Below are 22,574 nucleotides of genomic sequence, written 5' to 3'. Positions count from 1 at the left end.
GTTTTTATCATTTGTTTCTATTTTAGTGTACTGTCAACACACTAGAAGTTGAGTTGACAGAGGAAAAATCTACAGGATATGAAAGTTGAGATATGATTTACAAAAAATTTCAAAATGTAGACCATATATCAAGTTAATTCTCATAAGGTGTGGAACTCAGCCAGCCTTCTGGGTTGGGCTTCCAACGTCATAGAACATGAAAAGTGAAACTGGAAGTCCTAAAAGATATGCTGTCCACTCTCTCCTGCCCATTTCCACTTCAGTATGTGACTCAATGCCTTTACAAAATTTCATTGTGTTACGTTGAAGCTTAGGCTACTGTTTAATAGCTGTATTAGTCAGATTGGGCTCGTATGGGTAGAGTATCCAAAACTCCCAAACCTAGAGGCTTTAAACTACAAGTGTTTCTTTCTCATTCATACTACATGTCCATCACAGGTGCGATTCAGATCTGATCAATTGCATCTTCACTTCAGAATCCTGACTGAAGAAGCAGCCACTCTCTGGGCCATGCTGGTCTCATGGCAAAGGGAAAATGGTGAACCATGCTCTTCAGTTGCTTTTAAAGCTGTCATTTCACTTTCGCTTACATTCCACTGGCTGAAACAAGCCATATAACAAAACCTGATGTCTGTGAGATGCCAGTGAGAAGGGGAAGTATGTCTTCCTAAAGGCATGGGACCACAAGTCCCATGGCCAGGCTGAATGTCAGTGAGAGTGAGGCAGGGAAGCATAATCTTTCCATGGAGGATGAAGGACAGAAGACATGCAAAGACTAAATAATAATACACCCCAAATAATCTACCCCAAAGTATTTTTAAACAATAATACAGTCAATCCTACCAGCCAATAATAAGGACCATTTAAAAATGTTTCCAGAGGATCTAAGAATAAATCACAGGTCCTGAGAGATCCCTAGGGGTCCACGAGTTGTTCTTTCATCTGCCTTTACTGTCTGCACCTTCCTCCTTCATATCCCTTCCCTCAGCATCTACAGCCTCAAGCCTTTACAGAAATAACAAGGTAATTTATTCCATCCAGATAGATTACTTATATAAATATGTCAATAAAATATCCTCAAAATATGTAAAAACTACCCCAAATGACTCTTTATTTAAAAAGAGGAGTAAGGGCTTCCCTGGTGGCGCAGTGGTTGAGAGTCCGCCTGCCGATGCAGGGGACACGGGTTCGTGCCCCGGTCCAGGAAGATCCCACATGCCGCGGAACGGCTGGGCCCGTGAGCCATGGCCGCTGAGCCTGCGCGTCCGGAGCCTGTGCTCTGCAACGGGAGAGGCCACAACAGTGAGAGGCCCGCGTACCGCAAAAAAAAAAAAAAGAAAAAAAAAAAGAGGAGTAATAAAGTCAAGTGCCTTCAATGGCCAGGCAGGTTTAAATGAGCATTGGTGGGTATGTGGGGCAGTCTCTTGTTGCACCATCCCATGCTTTCTATCTATCATCGTAGGACCAGTGTTCCTGATCGTCTAGTTTTGCACAAGAAACCAGAAATCTGGAACATAAATGAAAGCTCCCAAGTTCTAAATGTTGGTAACTAAACAAAATTAAAATACAGTATTTGGGTTAGGCAGAAAATGTGTGCAAGGTGGATCTAGCTGAAGTTTCAGGTTGCAACCTCTGATGTGAAGCTTTACAGTTATAGACATTTCACTATCTTGCGTTTTTTAATCCAGCAACAGCTCTACCAGCTGTTTTCCTTCTTTTGCAGTTGAGACTCTGTGGCTTCTGCTAGGTTAAGGGACTAAAATCAATACAGGTGAGTTGTAAGTGGCCACATTGCTTCTAGTACATTAAGCCTTAAGTATATTAGGTAGACCTTGTCTGTGGTGGTGCAAGCTTGCTGTTTGTTGGTGCACAAGGGTAAATCGTTTTTATAGAGAGTTTGTGGAAGGAAAGAATTAATATTTGAAGTTTGACATTAGTAAGATAGAAAAGAAGGGCATTTAAGGCTTAATACGAGGTAACTGAAGGTTGGTAAGGATGGAAACCAAAAGTAGGGATAAAGATACTAAAGGGAAGTTTGGATCATACAATAATCAAACTTTACTTTACTCATAATTTGCCCAGTGTTTTGCAATCTCCAGTCACTGAATGATCCTTGCAAGATTTTAGCCACATACTCAACAACCTGGATTATTATTTCCCTAATGTATTTAATACTTAAATATATTTATTTTAAAAGGCTTTGTATCATTGCTATAAACAGAACACGACTAATACTCTCTCCTTACAAGATAGTAGTTTTAATTTTCTTCCCATAAAAATGAAAGCAAAGCAGTTACTTAGAGAGAAGTTTACAACTTAAAACTACAATGAATAGCAAAAACAAACATACTTGATTTGCCAAAAATGTGTACCTAGAAATAAGTTTTGCAGTGAGCTAACCAGAGTGTTGATGACTGTTATTAATAGAGTGATATTCTGTTCTTGATCACTTAGTTTAAGATGAGTTATTTACTGTAAATATATCCTTAGGTCAGAGTCAGTTTGAATTATGACTGTGTTTTTTGGGGTGTTTACCAGACATCTGTGTGCTACTGAAAGCATCTGAGTTATTTATGTTTGTGTAACACCCTATTTTTTGTGTCGTTATTTAGAACCTAATTTTAATCTATGTGTGTAAAGTATATTACCACTGATGTCCCAATATTGGCCTCATCCAAAAGAATTATATCTATGAATCAATTAACAATTAAAACAATTAAAAATGTCATCCACCTAAAACCATCGTATTTGTACAAGTACTGGTCTCTGGGAACCACTAATGTGGTCCATGATTAGAAGTCAGAGAATATCTTTATCTCTGTGCTTACTGTACTCGGGAGAATCCCTGACACATGCGAAATGCTTATTAATTCCGTAGTGACTGAAAGGGAATTCTGGATAGAAACGTTGTTCCCCAAGATGCGTGTCATTCACCCGGGCTGCCGAGCTAGAATTAGCCTGCCTTCTTGTTACCACCACCCATATGACCTCCATCATCAGGACCTATTCGCAAATTCCAGGTCTGTTCCATCCCTCCAACTCTACTGCCATCACTTGCACATGAAGCTTTATTATCTTTTAGACAAAGTGCTGCAGTGCACTCCCTACAGAGCTCCCACCAAGATTCTCCATCTTCTCCCTCTGTCCCCACAAAGATCTGTGAAAGCACAGACCCGATGGCATCACAGATCTGATCCTTCTTCAGGGCGCTGCCCATTGCCTGCCCCCCAAAATTCCTTTTCTCGTTCCTTTGGCCTTCTAGACTCTTTAGCATAGGGCTGCTACCTGTCTCTCCAACTGCCTTTGCAGTTCCTTCCCATCATCCCTACCTGTAACCCGTCAGAACTGAGCTCCCTACGGCACTATGCTAGTTCCTGCCTCTGTGCCTTGACGTGTGTCATCCCTCTGCCTGGGTTACCACCCCCCAACCTCTACATGTGAAACTCACATTCATCTTTCAAAATCTACTCGAGATGTTGTCACCTCTTTATGCATGTTTCCCTTAACACTTAAAACATAAATATTTAGGAAATAAATCATTTAAGTATTGAATGAATACACTAGTTGTTTTGCTGTCTTTCTTATTCTTTCTTTGTGTTTTGTTCCTTATCGTCTTAGCCTCAATATAATCAGCTGTATTCAAGCTCTCAAGCTGATGGTCAGTGTTAATGTCCCAGTTTTGTCTTTGTGAAATTTATGCATTTATTGGGATGTGTCTTGGAGGACTTTCAAAACCATGGAGCTAGAAAATTCATTCTAAATTCTGAGCTGCCACATTTGAGAACTGTGACCAGCCAAATGTTACCCCGCTGACACCATGGTGAATTGCTACTGATACTTGTTCTGAATCTTTCCCCATTCAGCGTTACTTTGTCATTGCATGAATCATCCCTTAGGGACACGTAGGGAGTAGATCAAACTTATTTTTTGATGACACTAGAGAAGCGTTTTCTTAATCCTTGGGTTGTGTTTCTTGCATTAAAATAGCAGTCAATTACATACAAAATCTAATTTGATATCTACCTTTAACAAGACATTAGGCTAGTGAATAAAAACTAGCATATGGGCCTATCGATGTCAGAGACCATATAGGACATTTTGTCTGCAAGGAACTTATGAATTAGTAGGAAAATTGGATAATAAACATAAAACCACAATTAAATGTAAAATGTTCCTTTGCTGAAAATGATGAAGAAAGGGAACCTGGTATATGAAAAGAGGCCCCATTTTACGTTTAGTCTGAGAAGTCAGGAAAAGCAGTCCTAGGAAAGTGAAAATTGAGTATATTTTGAGATGAACATGTTTAATATTCATTTTTACATCATTGACAAATCATTTGTCAATGGTTCAAGAGTTAACTAAAGTCACAGATAGTTACCACAACATAATAGGGGAGGCATAGACTTTGGAATTAACCGGAACTGATTTGAATCCACATGATACCTCTTACCAGCTGTGCATCTTAGCAAGTTCTTTGCTTTTATTTATTTTTTTAACATCTTTATTGGGGTATAATCGCTTTACAATGATGTGTTAGTTTCTGCTTTATAACAAAGCGAATCAGTTATACATATGTTCCCATATCTCTTCCCTCTTGCGTCTCCCTCCCTCCCACCCTCCCTATCCCACCCCTCCAGGCGGTCACAAAGCACCGAGCTAATATCCCTGTGCTATGCGGGTGCTTCCCACTAGCTATCTACCTTATGTTTGGTAGTGTATATATGTCCATGCCTCCCTCTCGCTTTGTCACAGCTCACCCTTCCCCCTCCCCATATCCTCAAGTCCGTTCTCCAGTAGGTCTGTGTCTTTATTCCTGTCTTACCCCTACGTTCTTCATGCCATTTTTTTTTCTTAACTTCCATATATATGTGTTAGCATACGGTATTTGTCTTTCTCTTTCTGACTTACTTCACTCTGTATGACAGACTCTAGGTCTATCCACCTCATTACAAATAGCTCAACTTCGTTTCTTTTTATGGCTGAGTAATATTCCATTGTATATATGTGCCACATCTTCTTTATCCGTTCATCCGATGATGGGCACTTAGGTTGTCTCCATCTCTGGGCTATCGTAAATAGAGCTGCAATGACCGTTTTGGTACATGACTCTTTTTGAATTATGGTTTTCTCAGGGTATATGCCCAGTAGTGGGATTGCTGGGTCATATGGTAGTTCTATTTGTAGTTTTTTAAGGAACCTCCATACTGTTCTCCATAGTGGCTGTACCAATTCACATTCCCACCAGCAGTGCAGGAGTGTTCCCTTTTCTCCACACCCTCTCCATCATTTATTGTTTCTAGATTTTTTGATGATGGCCGTTCTGACTGGTGTGAGATGATATCTCATTGTAGTTTTGATTTGCATTTCTCTAATGATTAATGATATTGAGCATTCTTTCATGTGTTTGTTGGCAGTCTGTATATCTTCTTTGGAGAAATGTCTATTTAGGCCTTCTGCCCATTTTTGGATTGGATTGTTTTTTGTTATTGAGCTGCATGAGCTGCTTGTAAATTTTGGAAATTAATCCTTTGTCAGTTGCTTCATTTGCAAATATTTTCTCCCATTCTGAGGGTTGTCTTTTGATCTTGTTTATGGTTTCCTTTGCTGTGCAAAAGCTTTGAAGTTTCATTAGGTCCCATTTGTTTATTTTTGGTTTTACTTCCATTTCTCTAGGAGGTGGGTCAAAAAGGATCCTGCTGTGATTTATGTCATAGAGTGTTCTGCCTATGTTTTCCTCTAAGAGTTTGATAGTTTCTGGCCTTACATTTAGGTCTTTAATCTTTTAATTTTTAATTGTGATAAAAATACACATGACATAAAATTTCCATCTTACCTATTTTTAAACGTACAGTTCCTTAGTGTTGGGCTTGGTTATTGTGCAGCCGATCTCCAGAACTCTTTTCACCTTACAAAACTGAAACTCTGTACCCATGAAACAGCATCTCCCATTGTCCCCTCCCCCACCCCTGGCAACCACCATTCTACGTTCTGTCTCCATGGATTGACTACTCTGGCTACCTTGTGTATGTGGAATCCTACAGAAAATTTGTCTTTTTTGTGACTGGCTTATTTCACTTTGCATAATTTCCCCAAGGTTCATCCAGGTTGTTGCATGTGTCAGAATTTCCTTCCTATTTAAGGCTGAATAATATTCCTTAGTATGGATATGCCACATTTTGATTATTCACCTGTTGATGGACACTTCGGTTGATTCAACCTTTTGTCTGCTGTGAATGATGCTGCTATGAGCATGAATGTACAATCTTCTTTTTAAACTTTCTGGGTCCAGATTACCCATGTAGCAGAATGGGCTTTATTATAATGCAGTGTAATGAGGATTAAGTAAATTATATTATATAAAACCACATTCTACCTTGCCTAACATATTATAGGTTTTAATAGGCATTAGTTGCTAACAATAATAGGATTTTAAATTTGGAAGGAAAGTTTATCTGATCTAGGATTTTCCAGAAGATGTTATTCTTACCAGTAGCGATAAAAAATGATTTTAGAATAGTCCACAAATATTTTTGAAAATTTAATAATGCTTCATTTGTTATATAGAGTACCATAGGAATGTAACAAGCATACCAAGGCTCATGACTGTGTGCATATTAGTGTTTAGGACAAGGCTAAAGTTGATGTTTAAGTCAAGTTCATTTTTTAAAAAATAGCAAAAATGATGAAAACGGGACGTGACTATCTGAGGCTTGGAAACACCGATGTGGAAAATAAGAGTGATCAGACCCAGAACAAAACTTTTATTTTTTTCCCCTTTCCCATTTCCTGTTTTTTTTCTTTTTGTCCATTCAAAAAATATTCAATGCAGGCTGAACTCTCATCTGTCTTGGGACTCATACAAAATAAGCCCAAGTTTTAACCTTGCAGTTAATTTTTTTGCAAGGCTAGTGTTGGCATAAGTGATTCAACCAAAATCAACTCAAGTTTTCTATAATCTACAAGCACACACCTCTCGGCAGGACACACCATGCTGAAGCATGTTATCTGAGCTGCCTCAAATGGAACCTGTCCTTTTATGGTGCCGCCAGGCCACAGGAAATCACAGACTTTGGGAAACTGTTCTAACAATCGTGCGTTCATAGCATTTGGATGGAGCCCCGCAAAACACAGTCATTAGTATTTCAGCCCTAAGTCACTGCCATATCTATGTTTTGTTATCTAAGCATTGCAGCTTAAGAGTGCTCTGAGCTGACCTAAGCTCACTGTTAGTACCAGATCACAAATTTTCAAGGCAATGTGGAAGTGTGTTAAAGAGCAGACAATAAGCCAGAATACCTGCAGGGAATACAATCTTGTTTGGCGTCATTAGTCACATGACTGTATCTGAGCCCCCTTCCCATCTGTAAGTCCAGCCGTCTCTCCCTCATGGCATGAGTCAGTGATGTTGAGAAATTTCTCAGCCTAGCCAATCTTTTATTTCATTTTCCCATGACAAATTCAGTTAACCAAATCACATTCTGTGGCTAAATCCACAAGTACAACATATTTCAACACTGTTTTGGGCAGTTGTGATGTTGCCAAATGGATAATATTATGTTTGCTGTTTTGTGATTGACAAGAAACTGAATTTTCAGTGTCCTGTGTTGCTCTTGACAAATGCTATCAAACCGCCTTCCCCCGGCCGGCATCTAGTGTTCGTGAGAGGGAGCTAAATTATGAATCCAAGTTTTTAAACCTCAGAGAGTTTCATTAATTATCTAATGGAGCTCTCATTAACGTTTCATTGTTTTGCCTTATTTTTCTGAAAAATTGATTGAAACTTGGAAAACGAAGGTAAAATAGAGGCTCTGTGCTGCAGTTTTTCATGTGTATAGCTATTACTTCTTGGGAATAAATCTAGGTAATCCTTATCTTTGATTGCCTCCTATTTTGCTCATCTCATCATATATGGATGGTTTTAAAATCATCCACACTTCATTTCCTACAACTTTAATCTGCTCAGCTGGCGATTTCTCTCAGCCTCTGGATGTGTCAAACAGGACACACTGCCTGCCTTTCCTAGCCCATCACAAGCATCCCTCTAGTGGTGGATAAAAGAATTTCTTTATCTCCACTATCAACAAGTTTTCCAGGAGACCATGTCAACAAGTGAGAAATGCCCTAAAGTATATGATGAATATGATAAAGCAAATTGTCTCACAATGTTATGGAAATGCCTTTGTAAAAGGAAATTTAGCTACTCTGTTATTTTCTCTGATTCTTCTTATACACTATGTGTTACCAAAGAGATTCTGCTCTCCTTTGGCTGCCTCCTATGACTGTCATTTATCTGTTCTATGTAAGATATCACTCCATGCTCAAATCTATTTTAATTTCTCCTTTTGCATTTCAAGCTCCCAGTCAGCCACCAGGAAATGTTGTTTGGAATGCTACAGACACGAAAGTGTTACTTAATTGGGAGCAAGTGAAAGCCATGGAGAATGAATCAGAAGTAACCGGGTACAAAGTAAGTTGTGTCATTTGCAATGCTTTTTTTTCCTACCTCTGGCACTACTTTTCAAAGGAAGCTAGATTTGAACAGTTTTTCTAAATATTGATGTGTGATCTTTATAAACTACTTCTGACATACAGATGTCAAGCTGTTTATGAAAAGGGTATTTTTCCAAAACATCTGATTTCTTAAATATAAATTTAAGTGACATAATTCTGTTCATGTGGGAATTTTAGGCCAAATGTTGGTAAGTTGTTCATTCTGTTAGTTTCCTATTTCTGACGCTCACCCATATACTACTTAAAAAACAACTAATAGCATTGGCTCTGATTCTTTGGTCTCCTGTTCAAGATCTATACAGTAGGACCTTGCCCCCATCTCTCCATCCTCACAAATACCCAAGCAGCTGAACTTTTCATAGAAGAACTTTTTTCTTCCCCACCTCCTTCATTTTGAGCACTGATGATTCTGCCACGTGCTGATCCCTAGTCGAAGGTGACAGAGCTATGAATGCAGCCTGTATTTTAGTGGGTATGGAAAACAAGCAATATAAATGAAGTAACATCAGAGTAATACGTTTATGAAAAAAATAAAAGAGGGCACTATAAAAAAATCAATGTGTTTGTTCATGCATTTTAGGTTTTCTATAGGACTAGCAGCCAAAATAATGTGCAAGTGCTAAACACAAAGAAAACTTCAGCCGAACTTCTGCTGCCCATTAAGGAGGACTACATTATTGAAGTTAAGGCCACAACGGATGGCGGGGATGGGACCAGTAGCGAACAGATCAGGATTCCAAGAATAACCAGTAAGTTGGTCGACGTCAACATCTCCTTAATTCCCGGCATCAGTTATGAGCCCCCAAGAGAGAGTCAGTCGGTGCCTCCCTCTCCACTCTTTGTTTTCCTACCGCTTCTTTCATCTGAATGCTGAGAAGGTCTTGGAATATGAGAGATGACGGCAGGAGGAATTCCTCACGAGTGGTGCAAAATAAGAACGATAAGAACAGAATAACAGAAAAAACATTGAGAAATATTTAGCAAATTTCATTAATTTAATTTTTTTCTCATTCTGAGCTATGCATAAATTTGCCTTTGGATTGTCATAAAACAGAATTCCTTAAGCATGTCTCAAGGGCGACGTTGAACCCACAAAGTGTTTTTAAGATCTTTAATATTCCAGTTGTTTGCCTCTGAGAAATTATAGATGAATCTTATCAGTTCTTTACCAAGTAGAAAATTTAGCATTGTTAAATTAAGGTCAGAACCCATTTGGCCAAACCAAAAGACACTTTTTAAAAAAAATTCTTAGTTTCTGATTTCAGTGGAGTTTCATACTTGCTTTTCTTTTCAAAATCCAAATGAAGCCTATTGTATTATAGAAATTGTACTTTTAGAGTTCAGGGAAACAGACTTTTCATAGGTATTTTACCAGTGACCGTGTTAGAAGAAATTTTATCTTTTAAATCTCAAGGGTGGAGTTTTGTGGCCTCAATTTAAGTACTGCAGAAGCCATGCTATTCTACGGTTCTTAGTAACCTAAATTACTTTGCTCCCTGTTTCTTTTCATTGAGATTGGCCTAATCTATAATCTTGGGCATTCAGGATTAAAACCCTTATTTGTAATCTTGGAAAACAAAATGAGGGACATCATTAGCAAGTAAAGAGAAAGGGAGATGTGGAAACTTGGAGGAATTTTATCTCTTCATGAAATCATAAAGACTGCAATACTTAGACCAAAACAAACAAGTAACTAAATGGAGAAAATGGGAAATATTTATCTCAGAACTGAGTTCTGCAACATAAAAATATGTAAAAACCATTTAGGACTACAGATATTTTTAAAACTGTATGTGCTTCAATAGAGCAAAACCAGGAATTAATTTAAGCTTATTATTATTATTATTATTTAGGTTTTTAATTAAGACCTGCTATCTTGTTCCTAAGATAGCTCAAGGTTCAGAGGTAAAATTACAATATGGCCAAAGTGGAACTGTTCAAAGGAGTAGGTTCTGTGCTTTCGCAGGAACAGACAGATGTTAGCATTTGAGGGTTGCTGAGTCAAGAGTAGCCTTTCCCTCTGACATCTGCCTTCTTGTTGAGTTTGCATAGATTGGTGCAGACAAAGGCCAACTATAGGAAAATGGAGCTTTTATTGATTGCTTTTTTAAGATGATATTTTATATTATACATAATAACTTATCTAAAAATGTACAGAAGAGAAACAAACATATTTCCTAACCCTTCTCCAATGAAGCTTTCTGTAATTAAACCATTGAATTATCTCAAAAATGTCTGTAATGGAGTATAATTGTTTTCAAAATGATGACGTTGTTTTTCCACTTTCAATTGAAGTTAAATAATACTAGATGAACAAAGCCCAGAATCCCTTAAGAAGACTTAAGTATATAAGAGTGTTTACAGATACTCTTGGCAAATAATCTATACTACATTGTTACATAACATGAAGGCTAATGTTAACTTGTGGTAGTTAAGTTAGTTACTTAAATTGATACAGTCCTTATTAATGAGCTCTTTATCATCTTTGACAGATACGGATGCAAGAGGTTGTACATCAGCCATCTCCAATGCCCACCCTGTGTCAAGTTATATCTCTACAGTACTGTTCTTTATTGTAAACACCCTGTGGTGATAGTCACTTTTTTATTATTATTATTTATCGGAAAGTTCATTCGTTACAAAAAAAGTGCTTTCATGAAATGCAGTGATTATGCATGTTTTTTTCCAACTCTGTATTTTTAACTTTCTACATAGGTAAAATATGAATATAATAAAAAAAACAAACCCAGTAAATCCTTTTAGGGGAATCTGAAATGCCTTAATATTTACTTGATACACCAAAGGAATTTACATATTACATACATCCGATTTTTGATAGAGACATTCTTATGATTTTAAGCACTGCCTGTGGATAAAGGCTCACATGCTTCCATGTATACACACCCACATGCAGAAACATACTTTTGTGGGTTTGGTTTTGTTTTTTTTTTACCGTAGAAAAACTCATTTACTCCAGATGCTTTGCTCCCATTGTAACAGCACTGTTTGGAAGACATAATTAGTGTTATTTGGAAATGCTCATTTGAAATACTCAAGGGTGAAAGATACATTTTAAAAATTACCCTGTTGGGCAGAGGGTGCATGTAATTCAAAAGCATGTTGTTGGAGATGCTACGGTAGACTTTGGAAGAGTGCTGTTTCGTCCGGGTATACTGCTGCGTGGTTGTGAGATTCTTTACAGATCACTGCTCTCTCTACTTCTCAAGCACTCACCCTTAAAATGTGGAGATAATAATACCCATCTTATCTACCTCTCCCCCATGAATTACTTGCTAAAAGATAAAGAAGGAAATGTGAAATTGCTTTGTTAGCCCTAATGCACTAGGCCTGTGCAATATATTAGTATGAATTTATTTAATCATATTGAAGTTCTGAGGACCAGCCACATTTTTAAAGTTTGCACTCCATTCTAGGTAATGCTTTCCTTTTCATTCCATGATATTATAAAACTGAAATGATCACATTTTATCCTCTCTCAAAAGGTTTAAAAAGTGAAATAAAGTAAAAAGGGATTGTTTCCTTCACACCTAAGAAAAAGCTTTCAGGTTTTATTAAAACGTGGTGGAGAAAATTAGGAACAACCTGAATCTTAATCCAGATATTAAACAAAATGTACGTGATCCTTCATTTCCAACCTCTGATTCCATCAAGGGACCCTCTCTTTTTTGGATGGTGGAGATGGTTTTTAATGAAATCCAACCGTTTATGAGAGTGAGTCTGGCAGGCTTTTTAGTTCCTGAGCTAAATTTGTAATAGAACCATGGCCATGCTGCTGACTTAGATATGTATGACTCAGTCTCTCAATACATGGTGTTCAAAGGATTGTCGAAGACATGACTTCATAGCAGTGTGTAAAAAATATATGAAAATCAGCAGATTGAGTGTTACACATTGCAAAATCAATTTTTTACCTCTTTCCTGTCCATTTCACATTTTGCAGGAACTTGTTCTTTGCAAAGATATCTGAATTTGAAACCAACAGATATCAAAGGAGGATACATATTAGCAAAATTCTGATATTACCATAGAGTGTTACTTTACATTTAGAGACCACATTTAAGATAAAGTCATTATACACAAAGAAGAAAAATATTTCTAACTTTCCTCTTCAAGGTCTGTATATACTGTATATATCTAGAAAAATTCTGAATGATGCGTAGATTTCATATGACCATTGTTATTTCGGGTCAAAAAGTGGAGAAACACTTTCTCCAATACCTGTATTTTATGCTACATGTAATGGAGTTGTACCTTTTTATTATTTGGTAATTCCTATAATATGTTCCTATACTTCTCATTTTCAAGGCAATTACTCTATTGTTTCATGGTGTTTCTAGAAATATATCTCCATGAGATATGTACTTTGTTTCATATTGAAAAGTATAAAATTTACCTTTAAATTCCTGTGTGTGTATCCTATGGTTATCTGTATGTATTATTTTTTATTATTCTAATAAAATTTATAAAAATCAAATTCCCATGCATGTTGAATTGTGGTATGGTCAAAAAGAACATTTTAAGGGGGAAATAAGTGGGCACCGTAATAGTTATGCTGATGCTATCATTTCTTATATTCTTCAGCCTACTTTTAGTCTTTCCATCTTTTAATCTTTTTTTTTTATATATACCCTAATGACTGAGTAAAATCAGCAGTTTGAGACAACGCCCTCTCTATTAAAGGGATTTCAGCTCTGGGGAGACGAGAGGAAAGAGAAGCAGAAAATTCACTTCATAGAATTACGGTAGCTAGTTTCTTCTGACTTCTTCTGAAGTTAATGTGGCTACTCCCACTTTTCTGACAAATACCCTCTTAAGATTAATATCAATTTATCAGCTCTTTCATTGACTTTCTCCTTGGTATCAGTGTTAGAGACTTGCTTCTAAACAATCCTTGCGGTATAGTATATTCTAAATGTTTGAAAATGTATACCAGAAAAAGATTAGTTTTCAATTAGTAAAGAGTGTAAAAGTTATTGTTGATGTAAGGAAAATTAGAGCTAAAATAATAATCATTTTCTTAAATGAAAATTCAAAGATATATTCAGAAGTAGGAGAATTAAGTGAGAAAAGTATGTGTAGGGCTTGTACCACGGTATGAAGGTGTGTGTGTGTGTGTGTTCGTGTGTGTGTGTTTGTGTGTGAGTTAGTGTGTGTGTTCGTGTGTGTGTGGGTGGCTGTAAATTTAAGTCTAGTTGTACTAGGTGCATTATTGTACCCTAATAAAGGGCAAAGAGCTGGGGAATATGGAGAAACAGATTATAACACCAGAACCAGCCCTGATGTCCTCTCCCCCGAAGCCAGGGCTGTTTGATGTGGCACAATCAGGTCAGCAGTGAGTCATACTGCCTTGATCTGAATTGCATCCTCACCAGTTAGTGGCCCTGTGATCTTGTACTAGTTCTATAACTTCGCTAAGCCTCCATTTCCCTGTCGGCAGAATAGGACCATGGTGGTATTATCCTCATAGAGTTGTCAGATCTTCAGTGACTACTAAACTCCTCTGCACTGAAATTTCCTCTTTTCTGAAAATGGAGGTTATTGGTGCTACCCACTTAGAGGGCTGGGAGTTAGGAAACAAGATGATGTGTGCGTGCTTAGAACCATGCTCTCAGCATTCTTCTTCCCATCAGTAGGTAACTCTATGACACTGGAAGACAGAAGACGTCGTTCGAAGGTGGCTTTGTTGTATACATTTAGAGCTCTCCTTTGATCTCATTCTACTGAGAAGAAAGGTATATGATTCCAAGAGTTCCTAGAAGAGAGGGTAAAGTAATGCTAGTATCAGATTAATTTTTCATAGTAATGTAATACTGATCCTGTTAAACAACATATCTTCACCCTCCATGTGCCAGGCTCTGAGTTAAGCACTGTACCTTTGCTAAATTCATCTTTACAACAGTCTTCTTAGTTAGGTACTATTTATCAAACCCATTCTACAGATGAGGAAACTAAGGGTCAGGAAGATTAAGGACATTGTACTAGGTCATTCTAGCAAGGACATAGTAAAACGGGAGTCTAACCCAGTTTCTGGCTGTAACCCCTGAGTCTGAGGCATGAAGAGGTTTTTAATCCCTTTCAAAATCAGATCCATTAGATTTAGAGATTCTGAATAAGCATCTCTAATGTCAATTTGTAGTATAATTTGTTCTGCCCTCTATTATTGATCATAATTCAAATTGGAGAACTGAACACCTGGAAAGACTTCTTTTGTCTATCATAAATTTTGATATTCTCTAATTCTTACATGGAAGGCTATCCAAGCTAAAATTGATCAAGCGTAAGTATTCTTTAAGTAAAAATTATAAAAATATCTGTCTGTTTTTTAAAAATAATTTTTAGGTTTTATGTTTAATTTTCTCCACACATTTTTTTTAAAAAATTGAAGATGGTTGATTTTCTTTTTTTTTAATTTTTTTTGTTTTTTTAATTTTCATTAATATTACCATTTACAATGAAAACCTAACAGTATAATTCAGTTAAATAAAGAAAAATGATTAGAATATTACAAGTTCTTATTTTTCAATTAAAATCACCCCTGTCGTTTCATGTTCTTATAACTCCATCTTTTTTTAAATTTAAAATTAATCTTCATTGGGTTCATTTTTTTCTGAAGTATTTTACCCTTTTTAAAAATGAAAATTGTGCCGATACTCATTATCATTTGGAATCACTTCAGTAAATATTGGAGGTAAAATCACCACAGCGGCTATTACAAATTTAGCAATTAGTAAGTTGTACCATTCTTTTGAAAGAAAATATGTAAACAGAGAGGACTATGGTTCATGGAAATGGTTAGGTGTTTCTGCTGTGATTTTTATTTGAACCCTGTGCCCTAATTTAACATGTCTTGCTTTACATGTAGGTGATAATTACCTCTTGAACTTGCATGTGGAATAAATGCCCTGATACAGAATTTAAGTTGTAAGCGAGGATGCTTCTGTTATTTGTCAGCATTCATTCTTATTCTTTACTCTTATTCTGCCTGCTGAAATTATCTTATAGCCTGATGATTCTACCTTGGTCATTAATACTGTGGGGAAGAGAAAGAATTATATCCTGTGTAATTGGATGTTACCTGGGAAAACTCAGAAAAAAACAGACACAAATGATAAGAACAGCAAATTGAATTATTTTACCATCGGACAGTAAAATGGGACAGACTAATATAAATGACAATGCTAATGTAAAATGTCTATCGAGAATGGCTAATGAGGAAGTGAAGGGTCCATCCAGTGTGATTGGCGTATTGGCCTTTCCAAAGCATCCAGGCAAGAATGGCTGCCCTTCCAATACTAAATTTCAAGATCACGTGGAAATGCTCATTGGGATCGTAAACTGTGGCACAGTAAGTACACGCATTGTGTGTAGCTCATATTTATCTGTTCAGTACCTAATTGTTGAGTGAAATCAGGGAATTACCATTTTGTCTTAACCCTCACCGATTTTGCTTGCTTAATTTTTCCTCCTGTGTGACCCCTGAAGATATTAAGATATGATGATTAGGAGACTAAGAGGTCTTTTAGAATGTGTTTGAAATAATGATAAGCAGTAGATCATCTATGTTGGGAAAGTTGACCAAATTGGGATGAAACAGTATAGCATAGTGGTTAAGAGCATTTGTTCCCAGTCATAGATCTGGGTTGGAACCCTAGCCATGTCCCTAAATAACTGTGTGATCTTGGACAAGCAGGTTAATCTTTCTAAGACACGATGCTTACCTCTAAAAAGACACCAATGGAAGGAAGGACCTGCCTTGGAGGATTGTCATGGTAAGAGGACATGATCTAACCATAGAAAGCTTTTTATCATAGTTTGGCTAATGGGTACTCAATCAGAAAGTCTAATAAGTTAATAATAATATTATTATTGGGGTTTGTTTTGTTTTTACAAGGGAATATTATGGTTTTCCTTTTTATTTAATTAAAGAATGGCGGATAAACATAAATACAGCACGGTTACTCCAGATCACTTTTCATATTGTATACAAACAGACCAATGAACGTAATCTGAAAGAAAGCTGCAGTCAGCAATGAAATGCATAGAGCTTTTCCTTCCCTCGCTCAAAAAAGTTTAAAAACACACAAACTTAGAATCTCATCAGCACACACTCTCCTGTGACAAATGATTCAGACATCAATAGTGGGTGCAAAGAAACTCTATGCTAACATATGTATAACCTTTGTTAATGAAAAGCAGAAGCAGCCATAATGATTAAGATACATTTGGTTACTGATAACTAGTTGTACCCTAAAGGGCATTTATCAAAAGAGAAATCATGCTGCAGAGAAAAGCTATATATACATACACAATGGAAAATAAACTGCAAGATTAACGCACGCATGTTTAAAACTGGAAAAATCACAGCCCTCCAAAAATTTCTCCACATTTGTTTTAAAAGCCCTCTGCACTCAACTAAAATTAAAATGATCTTAAAAGGATAATACTTGTAAAGTTTACTTAAGTCTTTTCAGCCACAGAGACTGCAATGTAAATAAATGTTCAGAGTCATTTTCAAAACAGAAACAAACATCTATTCTCCTGATAACATGCATGGTTAAAAGGTCTATGCAAGAAACATTGCTCTACATTCCCAATGACTAGGAAAAGAAACCTCGTCAATTTTTAGTTTGCAGATGGTCAAAGGATTTTGTATTCCAGCAGGAGTTCAAATCTGGATCTTTTCACCAACAACTACTGGATTTTCTTTTCTGATTTTCTCAGCATCAGCTTTGTAATTGTAAGAGCAATTGTGTACATCTGAGTAACGGTGTACACCACAGTAAACATTTCCACACCGGCATTCAAACCCCATAAGTCCCACTTTCTTCCTGCACATGAAACAGCGATTCTTTTTTTGTTTTGATTTTTCAAGAGACTTACTTTGCTCTTCAGATGACTGCTGTGCGGTTTCTGATCCTGAAGCTTGCAGGTCTTCTTTTGCAGGTATTGCTTTGTTCACAGATGTGCTGTCCACTTGGGAAGATGCTACAGATTCTGATAAGAGTGACTGATCTGATACAGGGCTTGGCTGCATAGACGAAGATGTAGAGTCTAATGCCAGCTGAGCTTCTGGGACACTGCCATCTGTGCCCTGAACTGGTAAAGACTCAGACTACTGACAGAAGGTGCAGGTGGGCTTATTCTACCATTACTACTATTCTGTCTCTGAAGATGTTCTTTATAACACACTGAACACATGCCATTTGTACGAGGGTTTCCATGAAATCCGCAGCCAGTGGAACAAAGTATAGGCACTTGGCTGTGGTTAGTTTCTTGAGCTATGTTCCTCCGTTGCGCACTCTGATGAAAGTATAGGGACTTTGGATTAGGGTTCCTACTGCACTGAGGATGCTTTGTAGTTCTTTCTCTGTAGAGCAGTCCCCACTTCCCTATGTCAGGTTGTCTTTCCTGCTGTTGCTTGGGCTGGCGGCGGCTCTCTCCGCCTGACGCGCTGCCCGCTGCCGCCGGTCGCCGCTGGTGAATGAGGACAGGTGAGGCCACCGAACTCCTGCTCGCTCGGGCCCGGCCGCCACCTCCAGCCCCTCCGCCTGCTGTTTATGAAACTTTTCTGGTTGGTGGTTCGGCCTGTGCCGCGACCGCGGGGGAGAGCTCCAGGAATGGCCGGCACCCGGCGCTGACCTGATTATTGGGTTTTAAATGCTCAATTATTCTTCAAGGGTTACTTGAAAATACACAGGATGACAATATTAAACCTCAAAGGGTAGTTCATTAATTCTTCCGGAGTTTCAGATACTGGTCTTGGGACAAGATGTCTCGTCTCCAGGAGGTTACATGCAAGTTATAAAGCAAAGGAAAGGACTACAGAGTAATTTGAGGATGAGAACGATATTGTAGAATATATGCTCAAGTAGTTGTGAGAACTAAGGTAATGTTTATAGAGCTTTTAGCAAAATACTGGGCACATGTCAGGCACTCAGCCTCTGCTGGTTGCAATCCTTATTCTCTCAAAACAAGATCCAAATGGCAGATAGCTCAAAATGTTGCCACAGTCAAAGCCAGTAATACTATTCAGAGAATGTTATTCAGAAAGATGTTAAATCTCAGACTAAAAGCTTCATTGCTTCTGCCTTAATCAGTAAGGCCTATTCATGACCTCATACTTGTTCCTCACAAATTATGGTAATTAAGTTGAAAACTGGGTCCCTTGGCCTGGTAGAGCTCGTTTGGCTACAGAGAAGGTTCTAGATGTTAGACTGAAGAACATGAGGGGCTGAGAGTTTTTAGAGAGGCTTGGGAGAGGGGAATGTGTTGAGCAAAAGGAAATCATGGGACTGTCATACAGAGTGAAGTAAGTCAGAAAGAGAAAAACAAATACCGTATGCTAACACATACATATGGAATCAAAAAAAAAAAAAAAGGTGCTGAAGAACCTAGGGGCAGGACAGGAATAAAGATGCAGATGTAGAGAATGGACTTGAGGACATGGGGAGGGGGAAGGGTAAGCTGGGACGAAGTGAGAGAGTGGCATGCACATATATACACTACCAAATGTAAAATAGATAGCTAGTGGGAAGCAGCCGCATAGCACAGGGAGATCAGTTCGGTGCTTTGTGACCACCTAGAGGGGTGGGAGGGAGGGAGATGCAAGAGGAAGGGGATATGGGGATATATGTATATGTATAGCTGATTGTTGTAAAGCAGAAACTAACACATCATTGTAAAGCAATTATACTCCAATAAAGAAGAAAAGAAAAACGGAAATCATGGGAAGTGTCCAGAAGCCGCATTTTGAGAACGGTACTTAGTTTAGTGTTCTTACCTAGAGCGGGTTACCTTCATCTGCCAGGACCACTGCCCGTGAGTGACAAAGTCCTGCTGGCCCTGGAAGTGCCAAAGGAGATTTCTCTGCTACCATGTGAAAAAAAAAAAGCTTTCTTACTTGCGAAATTAAGCACGTTTGTCTAAATTTGCAACACCTGACTAGGCCCTTTCTGTAGGAAAGAAAGCCATTCTCTCCTTGGGTTTTTCCGCTTCTATAAGAGGAGATGCTAAGGAATGCAGAATGGGGGGCAAAAAATTCTAGTTGCCTCCTGCCATAGCTCGGGAGGTTCATTATGTAGTAATGAAATGATCTCAGAGAGAAAACGATAAATCTAGGCCAAGATTTCAGTTTAAAGAAAAGGCAAGGGGTAGAGTAAGCGCTAGGTATATTTTCCAATGTAATGCTAATTGAAAACATTTCACTTGTGTTCAGGGACATTCACCTCTCACTGAAAGGTCGTTCAATACCTTCAAAGAGAGTTTTCTTTAAAACGGCACGTACCCATACTTCTAGCCAGAGACTTAAGTTCTTTGGATAGCTTTCAGCTGACAGCCTGTGTTGTTGAAAAGGCAGCTAGTGGCTACAGGTGTTGTGAAGGTAGATGAGCCCCAGCTGCTCAGGAGAGAAGTGGGGACGCGGAATGCTCCTAGGCAACCGGAAGGGACTTGGCAGCAGACGGTGGTTTGCCTGGTGGAAGAGCTTCCAGATCTAAGCAACAAGCCAGTGGAAGGAAATGATGCAAGCTGTGAGCTGAGCATCCAGGCTTGGCAGGTACACTTAAATTGTATTTTAGAAGGGATGGTAGAGGAGGATTGGGGGGAAGATGACGATGGTGTGCTTTGGAATCAGATAGCCTGTAATGCCTGAATCTGCCTCTCACTTGCTTGGGGCTTTTGAGCAAAGTGCCTGAGCGCTCTAAATCGCTTTCCTCACCCATAAAACGGAGGTGGGATATGCCTGCCTCTAGTGCGTGATAAATAAATGAAATAACACACAGAATGGGGTTATTGCGCTACGTGAGGAAGGAAGCCCTCACGGCTCCGAACTTAGAATCAGTTTCAGCTTTTCTCCCATCTCCAATATTGCAGGAATGAGAAGGCTAGCGCTAATTTTTCTTAATACTTGAAATTTCATTCTGTTTATCATTTTCTTTGACCGCATGTGTAGACTTGCTTATTGCTCAAGGTGAAAACTGACACAGAAAACGCCATATTGAAAGGAGACGCCCACTGTTTTTTCTTGGGCTTAAAAGGGAGGTCAAAAAGAGAAAGCCGGGCTTCCCTGGTGGCGCAGTGGTTGAGAGCCCGCCTGCCGATGCAGGGGACACGGGTTTGTGCCCCGGTCCGGGAAGATCCCACATGCCGCGGAGCGGCTGGGCCTGTGAGCCATGGCCGCTGGGCCTGCGCGTCCGGAGCCTGTGCTCCGCAACGGGAGAGGCCACAGCAGTGAGAGGCCCGCGTACCGCAAAAAAATAAAGAAATAAAAAGAAAAAGCCTTTCCTTTACTGGTTCAGAACAATTTCCCCACATGGTCATATGTAAAGAATTTTAGGTTTCTGCATCCTTAAGTGTTCGATTTCAATTATTTTCCTTAAAACTAAATGGTATTTTCAAGAGAAAAAAAATTGCATCAAAAATATTGTTTTCTCCTCTTCTCAGATAGCATATTCCCATCTGAGTGTTTCAGTTGTTCTAAAGCCTTTCTATACAGATAATGGAAAAACTTGACTCTTAGATACCTTCACATTTTTATGAGTAAAACATGCATGACATCCTGGAATACCTTCGGGCTCATTCTTATTTATGACATGTTTTTGAGAATTTGAGTAAGACTCTAACATGCAAACAGAGTTTAATCATGACGTTGTGATTTTTAAGGCGAAAAGTACCTTAATTAAACATATTGATCTGGATTTTTTTTTTTCTTGGACAAATGTGAGATCACTTGTCACTTAATAAAAGAGGAGTCACTTTTCCAACAGCAGAAAACTCCCAGGAAGCTTTTCAGCCACTCAACCTGAGATAGAAAACCTTTGAGTGCTTTTCTATCAGCATCTACTACAGATTCTTTTCTTGACTCTTCCTTGAAAATCCTGTGTTTCCTAGGCTGAAATAGACCCTGTGCACAGCTGTTTGTGATTTATAGATGATCTTGGTGTTGAGAACTACCAGCAAGTCCCACAATTTTCTGTATTAAGACATCAGAGGTTACTCTCTAGATACTGCTGCCAATGCAGAGCATGGACTATACATGGAAATAACTTATCCTGAGAATTATCTTTAAGTAAAGCTTCATAGAAGGCGGAGGAGTTTGTTTTCAGGTCTTCTTTCTGTATTAGAGGTTTTTAAACCAAAGTATCAGAATTGGGTTCCTGCCCAGCTGTCTTGAATCAGAGTCTTTGAGGCTAAGTCAAGGAATCCACAGATTTTTGTCTAATGAGCTGATTAAAATGAACCATCAGGTTTGGTATCCAATGTTCTAAAGTACAAATGAGTAAAAAATATCTGAGGCAAGACTAAAACATTTCTTAATAAGATGATGTGTAAAGTAAAATCAGACATCATGATTAAGATCTATGAAAGAATGAATCTGATTAACGCACAGCCTTTTGGCCTTAAGAATTTATAAACTGTGAGATTTACATCAAAATGCTTTCTTAGTAGTATAAGAAGGATATTCACTGTTGTCTGTGAAAGAAAAACAAATGTTAACAACAATTTAAATGTCCACAGAAGGAGATAAATTAAATACGATATGATAAACAGATGCTGTGGACTAGCATGCAGTACTTAAAAAGAAATCTGCGAGTAAAAAATATACAAGACAGGTTGTTGCTTCATAACCTCCTCAGGAGCTTCCTGGGTGTAAAAGGAAACAGCCTCCCCGCTCCCGACCCCCAGTAAGCAGAGGGCAAGAGAGACCAAAGAAAAAGGCAGACCCTTCCAGATTGCTAGGTGGCAGGTTTAATAAGCAAGAGAGCTTACTTAGGAGAAGCTTTGTCTTGTGTGGCTGCAAGACGAGTAGATCTCCATACTCACCAGCCAAAGGTGAAATGTTTATATAGAGCCCCTAACTGGGTTTAGTAACATACCCAGTCCTATTTCGAGGCTGTTTCCTTGGTGCAGTTTCTAGGAGCAAAGAACGCAAGCTGAACACACATCCCAAGACAGTGGAGGTGGGATGGGAAGCCTCCAGTGGCCTGGGTCCAGCCTGTAGTTCAACTGGCGGTCGCGTCTTCTTGATGACCTCCTCCCACACA

The 22,574-nt window shown here is 38.4% G+C and overlaps 2 protein-coding genes across 10 annotated transcripts in view; one reads left to right on the top strand and one right to left on the bottom strand.

Moving 5' to 3' along the window:
* CNTN3 (contactin 3) overlaps positions 1–13,062 on the top strand; it is a 321,453-nt gene extending 308,391 nt beyond the window's left edge. For all 9 annotated transcript variants that reach the window (XM_079933639.1, XM_079933635.1, XM_079933640.1 and 6 more), the window contains 3 exons: positions 8,355–8,467; positions 9,092–9,260; positions 11,004–13,062. In XM_079933639.1, coding sequence (XP_079789765.1) covers positions 8,355–8,467; positions 9,092–9,260; positions 11,004–11,104 — 383 coding nt within the window. In that variant the 3' untranslated portion in view covers positions 11,105–13,062. The remainder of the gene's footprint in view (positions 1–8,354; positions 8,468–9,091; positions 9,261–11,003) is intronic.
* Positions 13,063–17,197: 4,135 nt separating this feature from the next.
* The window catches only part of LOC307192973 (AN1-type zinc finger protein 6-like), a gene marked incomplete at both ends in the record, with an annotated part of 103,160 nt that continues 97,783 nt past the window's right edge, over positions 17,198–22,574 (bottom strand). The window contains 2 exon segments of the mRNA XM_079934348.1: positions 17,198–17,640; positions 17,643–18,006. Coding sequence (XP_079790474.1) covers positions 17,198–17,640; positions 17,643–18,006 — 807 coding nt within the window.

This window comes from Stenella coeruleoalba (genome assembly GCF_951394435.1).
Source record: "Stenella coeruleoalba genome assembly, chromosome: 10".
NCBI classification, from domain to species: domain Eukaryota; kingdom Metazoa; phylum Chordata; class Mammalia; order Artiodactyla; family Delphinidae; genus Stenella; species Stenella coeruleoalba.
The sequence above is the reverse complement of the archived record's forward strand: the minus strand, read 5'-3'. Positions and strand labels throughout refer to the sequence as shown.